The 16607-nt window shown below is 40.1% G+C and overlaps 2 protein-coding genes across 3 annotated transcripts; one reads left to right on the plus strand and one right to left on the minus strand.

Moving 5' to 3' along the window:
• The first annotated feature begins 336 nt into the window (after positions 1–336).
• Positions 337–12423, plus strand: RMND5B (required for meiotic nuclear division 5 homolog B). 2 transcript variants are annotated; one of them, XM_081318034.1, is made up of 10 exons: positions 337–2295; positions 2395–2556; positions 6364–6509; positions 7914–8048; positions 9143–9243; positions 9931–10079; positions 10877–11042; positions 11108–11210; positions 11324–11478; positions 12233–12423. In XM_081318034.1, exons 2-10 carry the CDS (start codon positions 2418–2420, stop codon positions 12294–12296), a joined length of 1158 nt encoding a protein of 385 aa, XP_081174160.1. In that variant the 5' UTR covers positions 337–2295; positions 2395–2417; the 3' UTR covers positions 12297–12423. The 2 variants fall into 2 exon arrangements, with proteins under 2 accessions (XP_081174160.1, XP_081174159.1); XM_081318033.1 differs by having other exon boundaries at positions 340–2295; positions 9913–10079.
• On the minus strand, positions 12331–16558 carry NHP2 (NHP2 ribonucleoprotein). Its single transcript, XM_081318044.1, has 4 exons — positions 16328–16558; positions 16146–16215; positions 15727–15832; positions 12331–14547 (listed from the first exon to the last, which is right to left on the minus strand). The coding sequence occupies exons 1-4, from the start codon at positions 16482–16484 to the stop codon at positions 14422–14424; spliced, it is 459 nt and encodes a 152-aa protein (XP_081174170.1). The 5' UTR covers positions 16485–16558; the 3' UTR covers positions 12331–14421.
• Positions 16559–16607: the final 49 nt, after the last annotated feature.

The following is a 16607-nucleotide window of genomic DNA, read 5'->3' on the forward strand; positions in this document are numbered from 1 at the left end:
AGCTGAATGTTTATTAAGATATGTAATTAAAATAGAAATATTTAAGATTCACACAATCTGGTAATTTTCTAAGAAAGAATTATCAGTTGTATTCCAGAAAAGATGCATTACAAAACAACAATCTAAAAATGTTTCCATTCTATATGTTGGTACAAAATGAAATAATAGAATAGAATAGAATAGAATAGAATAGAATAGAATAGAATAGAATAGAATAGAATAGAATAGAATAGAATAGAATAGAATAGAATCTGGAAGGGACCTTGGAGGTCTTCTAGTCCAGCCTCCTGCTCAAGCAGGAGAACCTATATCATCTCAGACAAGTGACTGTCTAGCCTCTTCTTAAAAATCTCCAGTGATAGAGCACTCATGATTTCTGGAGGCAAGCTGTTCCAATGGTTAATTGCCATCATAAAATTGCTCTTCTGTTGCAACTGCCTGCTAAACTGCATAGTCCAGATTTTTAACTATACCAATTGTTATATGTATGCCAATTTGTCTTTTCCTATAACTTTGCTATTATCCAGCTTCACATATTTATCAAGCAGGAAAACATCCCTCAACTGGAACAGTGTAGCATAAAAGAAATTATAATTCTACAATTTAGGGACAACTCCTTACATTGGTTTATCTTCCAACTTGGGCAAATTCCAAGAAGGCTCCCAATTGTCTCCAAAAATGCTTGAATTAATTGAGCAGTTCCAGCATATTTTAATTCAGATAAAAATAAACACTTTTAGGGGAGACATCAGATTAAAAATAGTTGCAAGTACGGAGAGAGAGACAATGATATAATTACATGGTTAATCAAGACCTAGAGAATTGTATAACTATATCCCGGGTACACAATTATTTCCAGAAAAGTAAGAAATTAGTACAGAGAAACTGGCAAATAATGCCCAGTTTGACAACCTTGATTTTCCAGATGCTGCACTGAGGAAAAATGTGAAACTGATTGTTTCCTGAAAACATTTTGGAATTATGCAAATATAGAATTGCATAAACATGGTGCACCTCTCTCAATAAAATAATGAACCTGTCTTTTTTGTATATCTGGTTAGAATACTGAAGAAATATTAATTCCAAAATAGGGTGCGGGAATATTATTGGGATGAAAGGAACACAGGATATTTAGTGGTAAGTGAGAAGGTAACTGCTGGGAGCGATTACTCCTATGAAGACTTGACCACAAAGGAGGAATCTCTGTATCTCCAGACACATACTCCAAACCATAGTTTGAGCACACCTGTAACAGGTCAATCGTTCCTCTAGATGGCAGTGTCACACCCAAAGCACATGGTTATTTGCACACAACAGGTAATCTGAATTTAGGTCCAGCATAATAGATGACTGTTAATTTTATAGAATATGATCTTTTGATGGGATATTATGAGACTGAGAGGAAAAAATAAACTTTCTTCCAGGACAGGAAGTGATGATACAAGACTATTTAAATAATGGGCTGGGGATAAGACCAGCATTGGATACCAAGGGAGAAGAGAAATTATTAGGAATGTTGTGGTGCTCCCAAACCTCATGTGGGAACCAGGCCTCTATCACCAGTGATGGGGGGGGGGGAGAACTGAAAGACTTGATCCATTTTAACTAATAATACCAAGTCTAAGACAGATTGAGGTCACAGTCCATCAAACTTTTGCCTGATGTTACTGATATCTCATCTTACCTGTATTAGACTCTTACCGTACGAGTAACTCCAACTGTCTACAAAATGGTTCACTCCAAACCTACACGTCACTAACAATTTACCTAAGCCAAAAATGGTTTGCCCCAATCAGCTGTTGCATCCTAGTATAGTTCATTCCAGGCACACCCTTCCCAATAAAAATGGTTTGCTCCATCATTAAGAGAACTTTAGCAATTAGGTACGCATAGGACGTCAGCATAATACAAGAAGGAGGCTAATTAACATTAATTCTATTTTCTCAGATTGAAGAAAACTGACGCCTCTTTCCACGGTTTTCAGGTCAGCATTATTTAAGTTTCCCTCCCCCCCCTTTTTTCCCCAAAGTGGCTCCACCCAACCTTCATACTGAATAGCAAAGGAACGTGCCATTCAGCGTACGGAGGGTGTCTTTCTAACCTATCGCTCGTCTGCGATAGGAACCACCATCGTGTCAATTTGTGGCGACCGCATCCACACGGTGAGCCGTGACACAGACAAGAATCCTGTCGGCGAACTATTCTCTCTACTCCTTAAAGCGGGGGTCGGGGTGGATGCCTGGCTGGTTGGCCTCGTCTCGAGTTCTTCTCGTCAGCGCTGCCGGCGTTCAACCGGTAAGGACCTTTCCGCCTCACCCCAGCCCCCGCGCCCGGGCTCGCGCCTGAAAGGTCATCGGCTGTACTGACTGGAAGCTTTTTCTCCTTCCGCTTCAGAGCGTGTCAGGCAGGCCGGGCTAATGGAGCGGTGCGCCTGCGTAGAGAGGGAGGTGGACAAAGTGCTGCAGAAGTTCCTGTGCTACGGCCAGCATTGTGAGCGAGGCCTGGAAGAGCTGCTGCGCTACGTCAGCCAGCTAAGGGAGGAGCTGGGCGCTGCAGGTACGGATGCCTCTGCCTGGAGGCAGGGCGGCAGGTTCGCATTGCCTGAAAGGCGCGGAAGGGGAAAGGGCTTTGGATTGCGGTCTCGGCTTTGAAAAATAAGCCCCTTTCCATCTGGTCATCAATTATAGCCAGGCAGATCCGGATCTGGCTAATCCTTGGATGGGAGACCACACGGAAATCCTACACTAGAAAGTCACGTTGTAAAAGCATCCTGGAAGAACACGATGGAAAAACCACGTTTGACAGAAAACATTGCACATAATTTATCAGGAAACTGTAGGAAGCTGAGCTTTACTCGGGAGATTTGATGTTACATGCTTAATTGAATTGAGTGGGCTTGCAAAGGACACTTAATACAATTAGTGAAAATTTTAAAAAAAACCTTCCGTAACTTTATCCTTGGTTAGATGTACAGGTTGTGAAGCTTGTTATGTGAAGCCTGCCCATTTAATTAGGTTATGAGTCAAGTGTATTTGGATGAACCCAGAAAATGGGTTAATTTAATAAAGTATATTCTTTGAGTTTAGCCAAAACTTCCTTTGTTTGAATGAATGAATGAATGAATCTAATTATTGGCTGTTGCTATGATATACTTACTAATGGTTAACTGGTTTTGGATTCATATAAGTGCATTCAGAAAGTCTTCAGACCCCCTTTTGTCAATTTTGTTATGCTGCAGCCTGATTCTACAGTTTTTGAAATTCATTGTCTCATTAATCTACACCCAGTATCCCATAATGACAAACTGAAAACAGAATTTTAGAAATGTCTGTAAATTTATTAAAAAGAAAAAGCTGAAATATCACTGGCACAAGTATTCAGGCCCTTTACTCAGTTCTTTGTTGAAGCACGGTTGGCAGGAATTACAGCCTCGATTTGCGTATGACATGACGAGCCTTGCACACCTGAATTAGGAGATTTTCTGCCATTCTTCATTGCAAATCCTCTCAAACTCAGGTTGGATGGCGACCTTTGGTAGACAGTCATTTTTAGGTCACTACAGAGATGTACATAGGGTTCAAGTCAGGGTTCTGGCTGGGCCACTCTAGCACGTTCACAGAGTTGTCCCTAAGCTACTCCTGTGTTATCTTGGCTGTGTGCTTAGGTTCGTTGTCATGATGGAAAGTGAACCTTGGGCCCAGTCTGAGGTCCTGGGTTCCGTAGGTTTTCATTGAGGATATCCCTGTACTTTGCTCCATTCAGCTTTCCCTCAACCCTGACTAGTCTCCCAGTCTCTGCTGCTGAAGAACACCTGCACAGCATGATGCTGGCACCCCCATGCCTCTGTTGGGATGGTATTGAGCAGGCGATGAGCGGTGCCTGGTTTCCTCCAGATATAATGTTTAGAATTGAGGCCAAACAGTTTAATCTTGGTTTCATCAGACAAGAGAATCTTGTTCATCACAATCTGAGGGTCCTTTAGGTGCATTTTTGCAAACTCCAAGCAGGTTTTGCACTGAGGCTTCTGTCTAGCCACTCTGCCGTAAAACCCAGATTGGTGGAGGGCTGCAGTGATGGTTGTCCCTCTGGAACTCTGTTCCATCTCCACACAGGATCTCTGAAGCTCAATCAGAGTGACCATCAGGTTCTTGGTCACTCTCTTACCAAGGCCCTTCTACCCCGATTGTTCAGTTTGATCGGGTGACCAGCTCTTGGAAGAGTCCTGGTTATGCAAAACATTTTTCATTTGAGAACTATGGAGGCCACTGTACTCTTAGAAACCTTCAGTGCAGTGGGAATTTTATTGTAGCCTTCCCCAGATCTGTGCCTTGCAAAAATTCTGTCTCTGAGTTCTGCAGGCAGTTCCTTTGACCTCAGGGCTTTTGCTTTGCTACAGTATACATTGTCAGCTGTGAGGCCTTCTATAGAGAGGTGTGTGCCTTTCCAAATTGTATCTAATCAATTCAATTTATCACAGGTGGACTCCAAGAAAGGTGTCGAAACATGTCAGCAATGATCAAGAGAATGGGAGGCATCACAGCTAAATTTCATGTGTTGTTGTAAAGGGTCTGAATGCTTATACCAAAATGTGATATTTTAGTTTTTTTTAAATAAATTTACAGACATTTCTAAAATTCTGTTTTCACATTATCATTATTGGGTACTGAATGTAGATTAATGAGAAAATGAATTTCAACAACTGTAGAATGCTATGCTGCAGCATAACATTGACAAAAGTGAAGGGGGTCTGAATACTTTCTGAATGCACTGTAACTGCACGTGTGGACTTTGCACAATTTGGTAAACTATATTATTATCTAACCATATACATGAAACCTCAGAGAAGGCTTATCTATTGGTACAAGTGCAATATGATATACAGATAATATTCAATAGTGCTTCTTTCCTCCTTCAAATTCAAGTGAAGCTATTGAGTCTCTGTTTCTGTGTCTGGGGGTTATAAGGGTTTAGATGGGGAGGAACTGAATTTAGCTTTACCCTATCAAAACTAGGTGACTGTAAGTTTTAGGTTCCATGGGTCCCAAAACTGGAAAGGATTGATCTTTGGCACTGAGCAAAATCAGTGCAAGTGTCACGACCCACCCCAATCCACGTCTTAGGAAAACAAAAACTCTTGGAGTCAGTTCTAGTCCAAAAGGAATTTTTACTAGGACATGCTTGGTTGTGGAAATACAAGACAGGACTTGGTATTGTTTTACAAACTGAAACTTTATAAAGAGTTCCCAGTTCAACCCCCCTTCCCTCAACCCCATTTGGTCAGTCCCCCATCATTTTACTTCATGTCATCCCTTTCGTGGGAAAAAAGGAACTTCGAATCTTTATGGTTATTGCCTTCTTCCTCTACAGATTCAAATGGAGACACAGGCCAGATGCCTTCTTCTCTAACCCTCCCTTTTGTTCCCCCAGTTCAAAAGGTTTCCCTTGGTCTTTGAAATAACCTAAGGCAGGCTGAATCCACATGCGCTCCTCCTTCCTCGGGAGATGGCAGAATCCATGGGGGGGGGATAATATTTTAAACATACATTTATGAATGTGATAAAAATGGATTCTGACAGCAAGATTGGAATCGGTGCAAGCTTTGGGGTCATCCAGGACTCACAGATTCAGCTTGAAGAACAGTTGGCAGTTGTGGCCAGGGGTGTCTTTGCATAACTTTATTTGGTGTGCTGTTTGCACCTATTTCTGGATTGTGGGGCTCTGCTCACGATCACTAACATCTTACTCACTTCCCATCTGAACTATTGCAGTGTGCTGCCTTTGAACACCCAAAAGATGCAATTGGTCCAGTATGCGGTGATGCAAGTAATTGTTTGTTATGCCCATGTGACATTTCCATACTGCAAGCTGCACTGGCTATCAGTAGCGTTCTGGGTGCAATTCAACATGCTGGTTGACACCTGTAAAGTCCTTCATGACATAGGACAGGATTATTTGAGAACTGTTTGCTCCCAAGGGTATCTCCTTGTCCACATAGCCTGATAGGCCACAGTCCCCAGCCCTTCTTTGAAATAGTGCCATCTATTGGGACCCAGGAGGTGTGCTTTCTCTGTGCCATTGTACAACAACTGGTTTACTTTCATTGCTGTCTTCCCTTAATTTCCACACTTGAATTCCAAGATATTTGTGAACAGATGCTGAAGAAATGTTGTGTATGAAAATATTAGTATTGTATGGAGCTAAATTGTACCTAGTGGTGCCTTTCCCCAAATGTGAAAGACCTGCAGGTGAGGATACCTTAACATATCTTCACCTATTTATGTCAAATGAAAGTTGCAAGTAAGCACAGAGTGAGCACTTGAGCTGATATGTAAAACTAAAATGACATTGCTTTTCCTATTATAGCCTTGCAGCAAGCACCTCTTTCTGCCACACTCTCCCTTGTTATGTCGCAGTGCTGTAAGAAGATCAAGGACACTGTTCAAAATTTAGCTTCAGATCACAAAGATATTCACAGCAGTATCTCCCGCGTGGGCAAAGCCATAGATAGAGTGAGTAACTTCCATTAACTTAGCCGGGGGTTTGGGACCAAGAAGGAAATTTCTTTGGATTTTAAATTGGGAGCTATGAGAGTAGATGTTATGCCAATGATTATATATTTTATGCTGTCAATTTTGGAACGCTTATGAACTAGTGAAATATGCATGTTCTAATATTTTGTGCTTTGCTAGCATAAACATTCATTTGGTGCAGTACAAGAAAGCCCTTGCTCTATTTTCTCAGCCTTCATAAGCATTGTATTTTCTTCATATTATGCTCAATCTAGAATATTGCATGAAAAATGGTCCAAGAAATATATGCAAACAAACGGTTCTCCAAAATGTGATTACAGATAGTCCTCATTTAGAGACTGCCTCATTTAGAGACTGCCTTGTTTAGTGACTATTTGCAATTATAAAGTGATGAAAAAGTAACTTTTTGACCAATCCTTGCATTTACGACCTTTGCAGGTCTGTAAAGCAAAGGAAAGCTGAAGTATGATCATCAACACTGTTGTGGTTTCACTTAGCAATGGCTTCACATGATGATCAAGTTGCCAGTTGCCAGCTAAGAATGCTAAATTATATTATATAAATATATTCATTTATATGCCAAATAATTGTGATGTGTGTGCTTCTCTTAACAGAAATTATTTAATAAAGAAGCAATTTAAGAATAAAAATATTAAGAGCATTAAGTAGAGGTATATAAGGTGGGGCCTGTGGATGAGAATCTCCTACATTTTTGTACGGTAGAGAAACATGTTTAGCTTTTCGTGTTGAACATCAACTTATACTGTTCATAAGAGAGAATAACTTTAATCTCATTTGAGGACTATCTAGTTTTTATTATTGATAGTATGGGATCCTTCTTTAAATTGCTAGAACGTTAATTTGATTTATCTTTATGCCACATTTACATGCTTAAAGATAAGGCAAATTATCATTCTAGCAAGTTACTTTGCTTCCTTTCTTAAATACAGATTGAAGAATCATCTGCTTCTCTTTCATTTTTTTTTAAACTGAATTTTTAAGGACATTTAACTGACAAAACTGTATTGCATTAGCAATATAGCCAACATTTATTCTACTGGACTGTATAATATACCTATCATGTGACTATTGTATAATTTATTTATTTTATTTATTTATTAGTTTTTATAAACCGCCCTTCTCCCGAGGGACTCGGGGCGGTGTACAGAGGAAGGAATGTATACAGACCGAACAATAAAATAATAAGAAACACTAATGAACACAAACTGGGACCCCAATTAATGTTATCATGCCAGGCCAGCCTACATAATGCATTTGGTGCTGAGAAGTAGGCCTTTTTTACATCCTTTTAGAATGTGCAACATAGGTCGATGGAAGTATTTCCCTTAGTATTTGTGAACGGTTCACAAATTTTTGTTCCAGAATTTTGATGCTGATTTGTGTGGCATTGTCCCTGCTCTGGTTTGGGAAACCCAAGAGAAACAGATCCTGGTATTGGCAATTATAGAACATCTCTATCAACAAGGAATGTTGGGAGTGGCTGAAGAACTGTGTCAGGTACTAATCTCTGACAGAAATCTTTGCAGGAAGTCCTAACTTAACAACTCCAATTGGGACTGTCAACTCTGTCCGTCTGTGGTTGTAAAGCAAATCACCACAGATCATTAAGCCGACATCATGTGAATGCAATTTGGGACTTCCTGCTGGCTTCCAAATTGACATTGCTTATCAGAAGCCAGCCATGAAGGTCACAAATGGTGATTATAGGATTATGGGAGCCTGCAACCATCATAAATGTGCGCTGGTTGCCAAGAACCCGAATAGTGATCATGTGACAATGACTGCAACCTTGAAAACCAGCTTAAATCTCCTTGTTCAACTGCACTGTAACTTTCAAGAATCATAACTTTGAACTAGTGGTCAGTAAGTGAGGACTATTCTGTATAGTACATAATGGTTGTAATCCTCCATTGTGTTACACTTTTTGGCTTATGCTTCAGTTAGGCTATACAATTCTGCTTGCCACAAACTTACTTTCTCGCCTACAGTACCAGAAGAAGCACCTGACCCAATTAGTCTCTTCTGTTGTATATCTTTTTTGTCCATTCTGAAATGGATATAGGTAGCCCTTGACATATGACTGTAGTTGGGCCCAAAATTATGGTCATAAGTTACTGCAGTCATAAGTTGAGGCATCATGTGACTGTACCTGGGGTGTTTTTACATATTTTGTAGCGCTTGTTAGGAAAATGCCATGCTCATTAAGCAAATTGATTTTCCCCAGATGCATTTTTTTTCCAGAAACCAGACGTAAACACTGGAAAACAGCAGAATTCATAGCAAATTGTAGTGAAGTGATCATGAGATGCTGCAAATGGCTGTAAGGGTGAGCCACTTGCCAAGCAATCATGTCACGGGGGGGGGGGAGGGTTGTGACCATTGTAACTTCAAAACTGGTTTGTAAGTAGATTTTGGGGAAGTCTATCATAACTTTGAATAGTCATTAAGCATCCTGTCATAAGTCGAAGATTAATCATAATTTTTTATTGAACCTCCATCTGCATACATTTCCATTTCTTGCCTGCTCCTTTATTTTCAGGAGAGGACAAGACAATTTGTTTTTCAATCAATTTCTGGTTTCTCCTTGGCAGGAATCAACTGTGAATGTAGATGTAGACTACAAAAAACCATTTCTGGAACTGAACAGCATTTTGGAAGCCCTGCATAAACAAGACCTGGGACCTGCTCTAAGGTAAGTCTTTAGAACAGTGCACTGTTTTCCTTTGGGGGAATCCTGTTTCTTTTCTTCCTGTAATTTCTAATCCGATTATTTTAGTTTAGGTTTTTAATTTATTTTGATTAGTTTTTAATTACTTTTTAAGAAGCTCTGTTTCTCATCTGTGAAATCTAGTACATTTCTGAGATTTCATTTACAACCAGCTGCCACCATTCATAATCTCCTATAGCCAATATGTAAGTGGGCTTGGAACGTTGCCATGTCTTTTGTTCATCATAATTACTCTGAGGACAGTTCCTTTATAGACTCAGGTGCTGAGGCAGGGGTGTCAAACTCAATTTCATTGAGGGCCGCATCAGCGTTGAGGTTGCCCTCAAGGAGCCGGGTGGGCGTGGCCTACTGGGTGGGCGTGGCTAGAGTGCGTATGGCCTGCTGGGTGGGCATGGCCAGCTCTACATCGTTCGCATCAAGGGTGCCTATGGGGGCCTGGGCAGGAGTGGGAGAGATCTGAGGGTCTCTGGCAGAAGGAGGGTCTCTGGGCCGGGGCCAAGGCAGAGGGGGCCGTTCCCTCACTGTTTCCAGGATGGCTTTGTGGGCCACATGAAAACGTTTTGCGGGCTGGATCCGGCCCCCGGGCCTTGTGTTTGACATGTCTGTGCTGAGGGAATAATGTACCTTGCCCAGCTGGGCAGTCTTCCACAGGCAGCAGCTGGCTGATCTGAACAGTACTCTGGAGTTTCAGCTGCATAGGCTCCATTTCATCAGGCTTCTTTCTGGCGGCCCCGGCAAGGAGTTGGAGGCTTTGAGCTATGCACGTCACTTTCAACCCTTTGCCCACCTACACAAGCAAGGTGGGGTACTTTTTCCTTGGATCTGCTTTCTTGCCATGAATCGATACTTCTTTCCTAACTCTGTTGGGCTAATGCTCTACTCAGCATCCTTAAAAAAAGATAAAATAGCAAATTTTATTTGTATTAAGATGCTTTTTTGTAATGTTTCTTTATAGTTGCCAGAACTGATAGGATTCCATTTCTGACCTTCTTGCTTCAAACAACTCTTAAAGCTAAAGAATGTTGAAGTCTCATTCTTCCCCTTTCCTTTCCAACCAAATGGGATACTGGAAAGAGTGTGTGTAAAGGAACGGAGCCTGTTCATCTCTCAGCAGGGTAGCTGTCTGAGAACTCTGGGGCGGGGGGAGAGAAACAGGACCAAATTTGGTGTGGTGGGAAAAGCTGACATAAGATCAAGTTTGAGAATGCCTGATCCAGCTTGGGCCTTTGAAGAAAGGCATTCCAGAAAATGTCCCCCTCATTCATTCATTCATATGGAAGAAGCAGCTGGACAGCCCTTGGAATGCTACCAGCTGCTTCATTCTTAAGCCTCGCTTTCCTCCCTTCTGGTCACGTGACTGATATGGTATGGTATGATGTGGTAGAAAAGAATTCCAGAAACCATGCTCTGTGTGCTTTATCTCCCCAATTTTAATACGAGAGATGGTGAATTCCTTGCTTTGAAACAAAGGAACGGTCTCCTCAGCCTGTTCATTTGCGTTGTCACCGGTTTCCTACAACTCGCTTTGAAATAGGCCTAGGTGGCCTTAGAGAAAGTTTGTTCACTGAAGTGGCACTTCCTGTATCTTGCTGAACAGAGATCCAAGTGATGATGGGCAGTCTGGTATACCTACGCTTAGGCCTTCAGAATTCTCCATATAGGCATCTACTGGATGAAAGTCACTGGACAGAGATTTGTGAGTCTTTCACTCGTGATGCATGTGCCTTGCTGGGTCTCTCAGTGGAGTCACCTCTCAGTGTCAGGTAAAGCTTCATACAGGTGGGACTGGGGGCTGTGCTGGGCAGCGCTGAGCGCTCTGTCTCTGCAGTTTTGCTGCAGGGTGTGTAGCATTGCCAGTCCTGATGAACATCAAGGCTGTGATTGAGCAGAGACAATGCACAGGTGTCTGGAGCCACAAGGATGAGCTGCCCGTGAGTTACTTACCCATTCTGGGGAAGGAACTATAGGATGGGTTAGGATTTTTGCTGAAGAAAATAAAAGAACTACCGGTACATGCTAAAGTTAACTTTTCTTTCCCCAACAGATTGAAGTTGAGCTAGGGATGAAATGCTGGTATCATTCAGTCTTTGCATGTCCCATCCTGCGCCAACAGACCACAGATTCCAATCCACCCATCAAGTTGATTTGTGGACATGTTATTTCTCGAGATGCTCTCAACAAGCTCATCAATGGAGGGAAGTGAGTGATTTTTATCCAATCTTGCTATCTCAATGAAAGTTATGGGATTAGTGGATGATAATTGCCTGAATTATTTCAATTTCCACACTGCAGTTAGATCATATACTTTATTCATCCCATACTTATACATGCAATACCATGTAGATTTAGTAAAACTTTTCTCCCAAATTATTTTTTAAAATTTCTATGTACCAGGTCTACATTGCATCTGCTGCCTTCAGTCCAATTGTTGAACAAGGCTTATTTTAAAAAGTCTAAATCAATGTTTTTCAAACTTGCCAACTTTAAGATGTATAGACTTCAACTCCCAGAATTCCCCAGCCACATAACTGGCTAGGGAATTCTGGCAGTTGAGGTCCACACATCTTAAAAGGAATGACTAACTGACTTTACTGGAACTAAATCCAGATTTCATTTAATTACTGTGAAGTCAAAAATAGAAACAAAAGTTGGTGAAAATTAAGATTTCTATTCTGCTTTTCCTTCAGAAATTCAAGACATGTAGGTGACATGTAGTGCTTCCATTTTTCATAACAAACATTGAAGCTGGGCTGAGAACTAGTCGCCCAGCAAGCTTCTGTAACAGATGATAGACTTGACCTGGATATCTGTGGTGCCAGTCCAATCAGTTTCATACAATAGAACTTGCTGCCAGCTTTCTAGGAGTGTGGAGCAGATCATCTTCATATTGTTACAAAAGTAGTTTCTGATAAGGATTCCAAAGTCCTGATTTGATTCTTGTCATGTTTTGCAGACTGAAGTGTCCATATTGCCCCATGGAACAAAACCCAGCGGATGGAAAACGCCTCATCTTTTGATAATGGCAAGATTTGTTATGAAATAGGCTCTTTAAATACAGTTGTGTGCAAGCAGAACTCTGTAATATCCTGCTTAATATAACAACTGCTATACTGGGGTAGCCAACCTTGGCTTTTATGACTCGTGGAATTCAACTCCCAGAATTCCTGAGCCAGCATGGCTTAGCTTGGAAACCTCTCCCTTTTCCCTCAGCGTGGCTGGCTCAGGAATTCTGGGAGTTGAAGTCCACGAGTCGTGAGCCAAGGTTGCCTACCCCTGTGCTATACAATGGAAGCCGATTAGTTTAGTGGACTAGACAAAAACTTCCCCGGATGAGGCAATGCAATATCTGTTCATATGCTCCATGTCTGCCTGTTTTAGGCTTCATCCTGGCAGCTTCAACAGGCACTGCTCCCGTTGTAGAGTTTATCTTGTCCCTATTCATAATTTTGTTTCTTGTTGGATTATATCACAAGCGCTCTATGTGGAGCTGCTATCCCCACTTTTAATGCTTACGGATTACCAAACTCTTGAAAACAGAAATGTTTCAATAAAATGCAGCATATCGGAGGTAAGAAAAGCAGGTGCAGAACCCAGCTTACTCCTGTTTTGAAGAAAACTTTCAAGTAAATTAGAATGGAAATGAGGACAAGTGTAGGCTTACTGGTGTTTCCTAACGTTTTATGTCATCCTCTGTATACAATATTGTTCTTCAAAGACTAAGAGATGAGTAATTGTACAATGGAATATTTCCTTGGAATATGAATACAAATCGACGATGACTTATTTTAGTAGAGAAATAAAAGCTCAAAGGACAGGATCAATTTTCTTCCTTATATAATGTATAGCATCAGAGCATGTACTATTTAAATATTTAAAAATCTAAAACCTGTAATGAATAACAGTTTGGTGCTTAACAGCTTGTAATAAAATGTTGCAGTTGTGTATGTAAAAGGGATTTAAAATCTGCCTTACAGAGATACTAATTTAGAGACATCTTTAGGCGTAGATTATTCCTAATATCCAGGCTTGGTGTTCTCATGGACTAATCTTAAAGATTTCCTCAAAGAAGCTACAGCTCTTTAGGAATAATTTTGGAGAGTGACATTATTTTAACTTGGAGGTTTCAAGTTAGTGCTTACAATTTACACTTTACAAAATTTGGTTGCCTTTTTCTGAAACAAAAACCTGTACTGACCTAGAGAAAGGATAATTGGGGGAAAAAACAGTTGCCACTATAGCCTTTAGGAGTAACCAGAGGTTTTATGCATGTGTTCTCAATTCCATCCAATCATGTCTATATCAAACATCTAAAGGGGGAAGCGGGTGACATAGAAACAAATTGAAATAAATTACTTTGCATGTTGCCATACAATGCAATATCTACAAAACCATATTTAAATCTTCACTGTAAGACTAATTTGTATAAAGCATCTTAGTCTAGCTGGCCTGGGGTTGGGTATTTTTTGAGAATGCTTCATATTTGCTTTTATAGTACAGTATAATCTAGTTAATAAGGATTGAAATAACACTGCCGTTAGGCTATAGATGACTTGTATTTTTTAATTTTCAATATCTGTATGCATAAGAGAGCATGCAGTGAGGCAAGAAATGTTCTCCAGTCCAAGCAGAGAGGAACAAAACTGGAAGGTACTTTGGAGTAAGCAAGTGAGATCATGTGATATTAAAGTCTATAGTATATCTTTCTATTACTTAATGGTTCCTCTATCCTAGGGGTAGGCAACCTTGACTCTTATGACTTGCAGACTTCAATACCCAGAATTCCTGAACCAGCCATGCTGACTCAGGAACTCTGGGAGTTGAAATCCACAAGTCATAAAAGCTTGCCTACCCCTGGTCTATCCTAATGGTCTAGAATTCTTTTAGAAACTAACATCTGGCAACATTTTAACACAAATTTCCATCAAGTCTTGCTACCAAAACTCTTCAAAAATAGACAATTACATCATAGCTGCCATGGTTCCTGGACTCTCAGCAGGTCATTTGATATATTCCTCAGCTCAACAATCAAGGCCAACTGTCACACCAAACTGGCATGAAACTGATATTTAACCACATAAAGTCTATAGAATCTAGTATACTATATCATATTCAAGTCTTAATGGCATCTGTTATTAATGTTCTTCATAAAGGAAGGGGAAGAGCCTCCACTTCTTCCAAGCACTCATTGTAAGCTTCTTGATATTCCTCATGAGCCTTTATCATGATAACGCAGGTTGGGCGTTTTGAGCCTGCTGCTGCTCCCAAATCCTGAATGCAAAAGAAGAAATAGGATTCAGTTCCTTGGATCACACACAGAGGTCTCCCTTTTTTCAGCACAGACTATTCATGCATATTTCAAGATGCAAACTAAACAAATCCAGTATTTTAGAAATTTGATTTTAGCCTCTTCGGGGTGAAGATCTACCTTCTATAAAGCTTCATTCGGCAACCGCACTGCAAACATCTTAACAAATGGAAACCAAATTTCAACAACTTGAGAATAAGGCTTACTTAATACTAAAGAATTCACACTTTTGATGTGAGACAAAATGATCTCGCTAAGGCATTAAAATTTACCATAAATATTTTAAAGGAAAGAAATCTTAGGGATTCCTACATTTTTATATGACCATATTTACAAGCCTTATATAAAAAAAACAGCTTAAAAATTTAACATGGCACCTGCAGGACAGAATAGATAGGAATCATTAGCATTAAATTCTTAAATTACCACTTCCCTGTAATTTCAACTTCTGAGCTCACATTAGCAAGGAATTCCCAGGGACTTCAGTATTAACTGGCCTCTCATAACCTCAAGGTATTAACAAAATATGGTACTCAAATCTTTAAACATGTGTACCACTTTTAGCTATTTTATTAAAATTCATGTATTAGTATCATATTCAACAGTTGGACATGATTATGCTGAAACTATATTTGACATTGTAAGGATCCATAGCCTGAAAATCCTAATGTTCATTTGTTGGCTAGATTCAAACACTGTACCAAGCAATAATTTATTTAATCTTGTGTATGACAGTCTACCATTTTATGAATGCAGATGTCATATATTATTCAGCAAGCCATCTATAAAATGAATGCAGTTTAGAGTTCCAGATTCTGAATGCTAATATATTATTGCATCCAGTTCTGTTACATATTTAAGTCACAACTGAAAAGATAAAAAATAACATATAAAAGTTTGTTCATAAACTGGGACATTATAATAATGACATCCGTGTCATGAAATTTAAAGAGTAGAGATTAGTAGCTTTTGAGAAAAACAAGTATCCGTATCTAGATATCTTGAGACTTTCTGTTTACATAGGAAAATAAAGTTACCATGCGAGACAATATTCTATTGGATTCTTTTGTCACATCTCATATATTTATTCCTTTCTCAAGGACCAGCAAGAAGAAAATATTTTTCCTTTAACCAAATATTACCGTTTTAGATGGAATATATACATAGGGAAGACTCCTGTCTTCACACATAATGGGGATGTGGCAATAAACATCAATAGGCAATGTGTCTCCTGCAAGAACTGTGATTCTATGAGAAATGAAACAAAGCAATTTTAGCACTTGGTTAGAAGTTAAGGACTAATAAAACAAATTGCAAAATAATAGCAAATTTTGAATAAGTTTATCACAATCACAGAAAAATATGTCTCTAATTTGCTTAGAACTACACTAGTTTCTGTGAACTTTGTATAGAAAAAGCTAATTTAAGCATGTATATTTTCATAGACTTAAAAGAGTTTGTTTAGTCCAAAACACGCTATTAGCAGTTACTTTAAGCGGAAATACGGAAATTACTTTCACAAAAAGTAGATTCCATCGCCCGGAGCATCACGGGTTCTTACCCTTTTTCGCCTTTGTTGATGAATTTCTGGACTTCTTTCACCCCTCGCCGGATTTGTTTAAACTTCGATGCTATAAAATAAACGCGAGAGCTTTCAGGAAGATTCCCCAAGAGACACTAAAGCTCGAAATAGAGTCCATCACAGTCACCTGGGAGAGGCTTCCCCCATCAACTAGCACGCACCTTTTTTGATGCACTTGTAGAGTTTGCGAGTGAGCTTCCGAGAAGCTAGCGGCCGCGCAATAGCATTTACGTTTGCGACCAGTTCGTGGTACGACCGTTCTGGGGTTGCCTCGATCTCCGGCGCTTCCTCTGATTCCTGATGCTTGACTCGACCCATAGCCGCAATTCGAAGAACCTAGGAGACCCACGCGCCACTTCTATTCCCCCCACACTAGCCTATTTCCGCTTCCGTTCTCAGAGCACTGACCCCTGGGAAACCAACCATAGAGTTGTTTTTTTA

Source organism: Vipera berus (genome assembly GCF_964194415.1).
Source record: "Vipera berus genome assembly, chromosome: 2".
NCBI lineage: Eukaryota > Metazoa > Chordata > Lepidosauria > Squamata > Viperidae > Vipera > Vipera berus.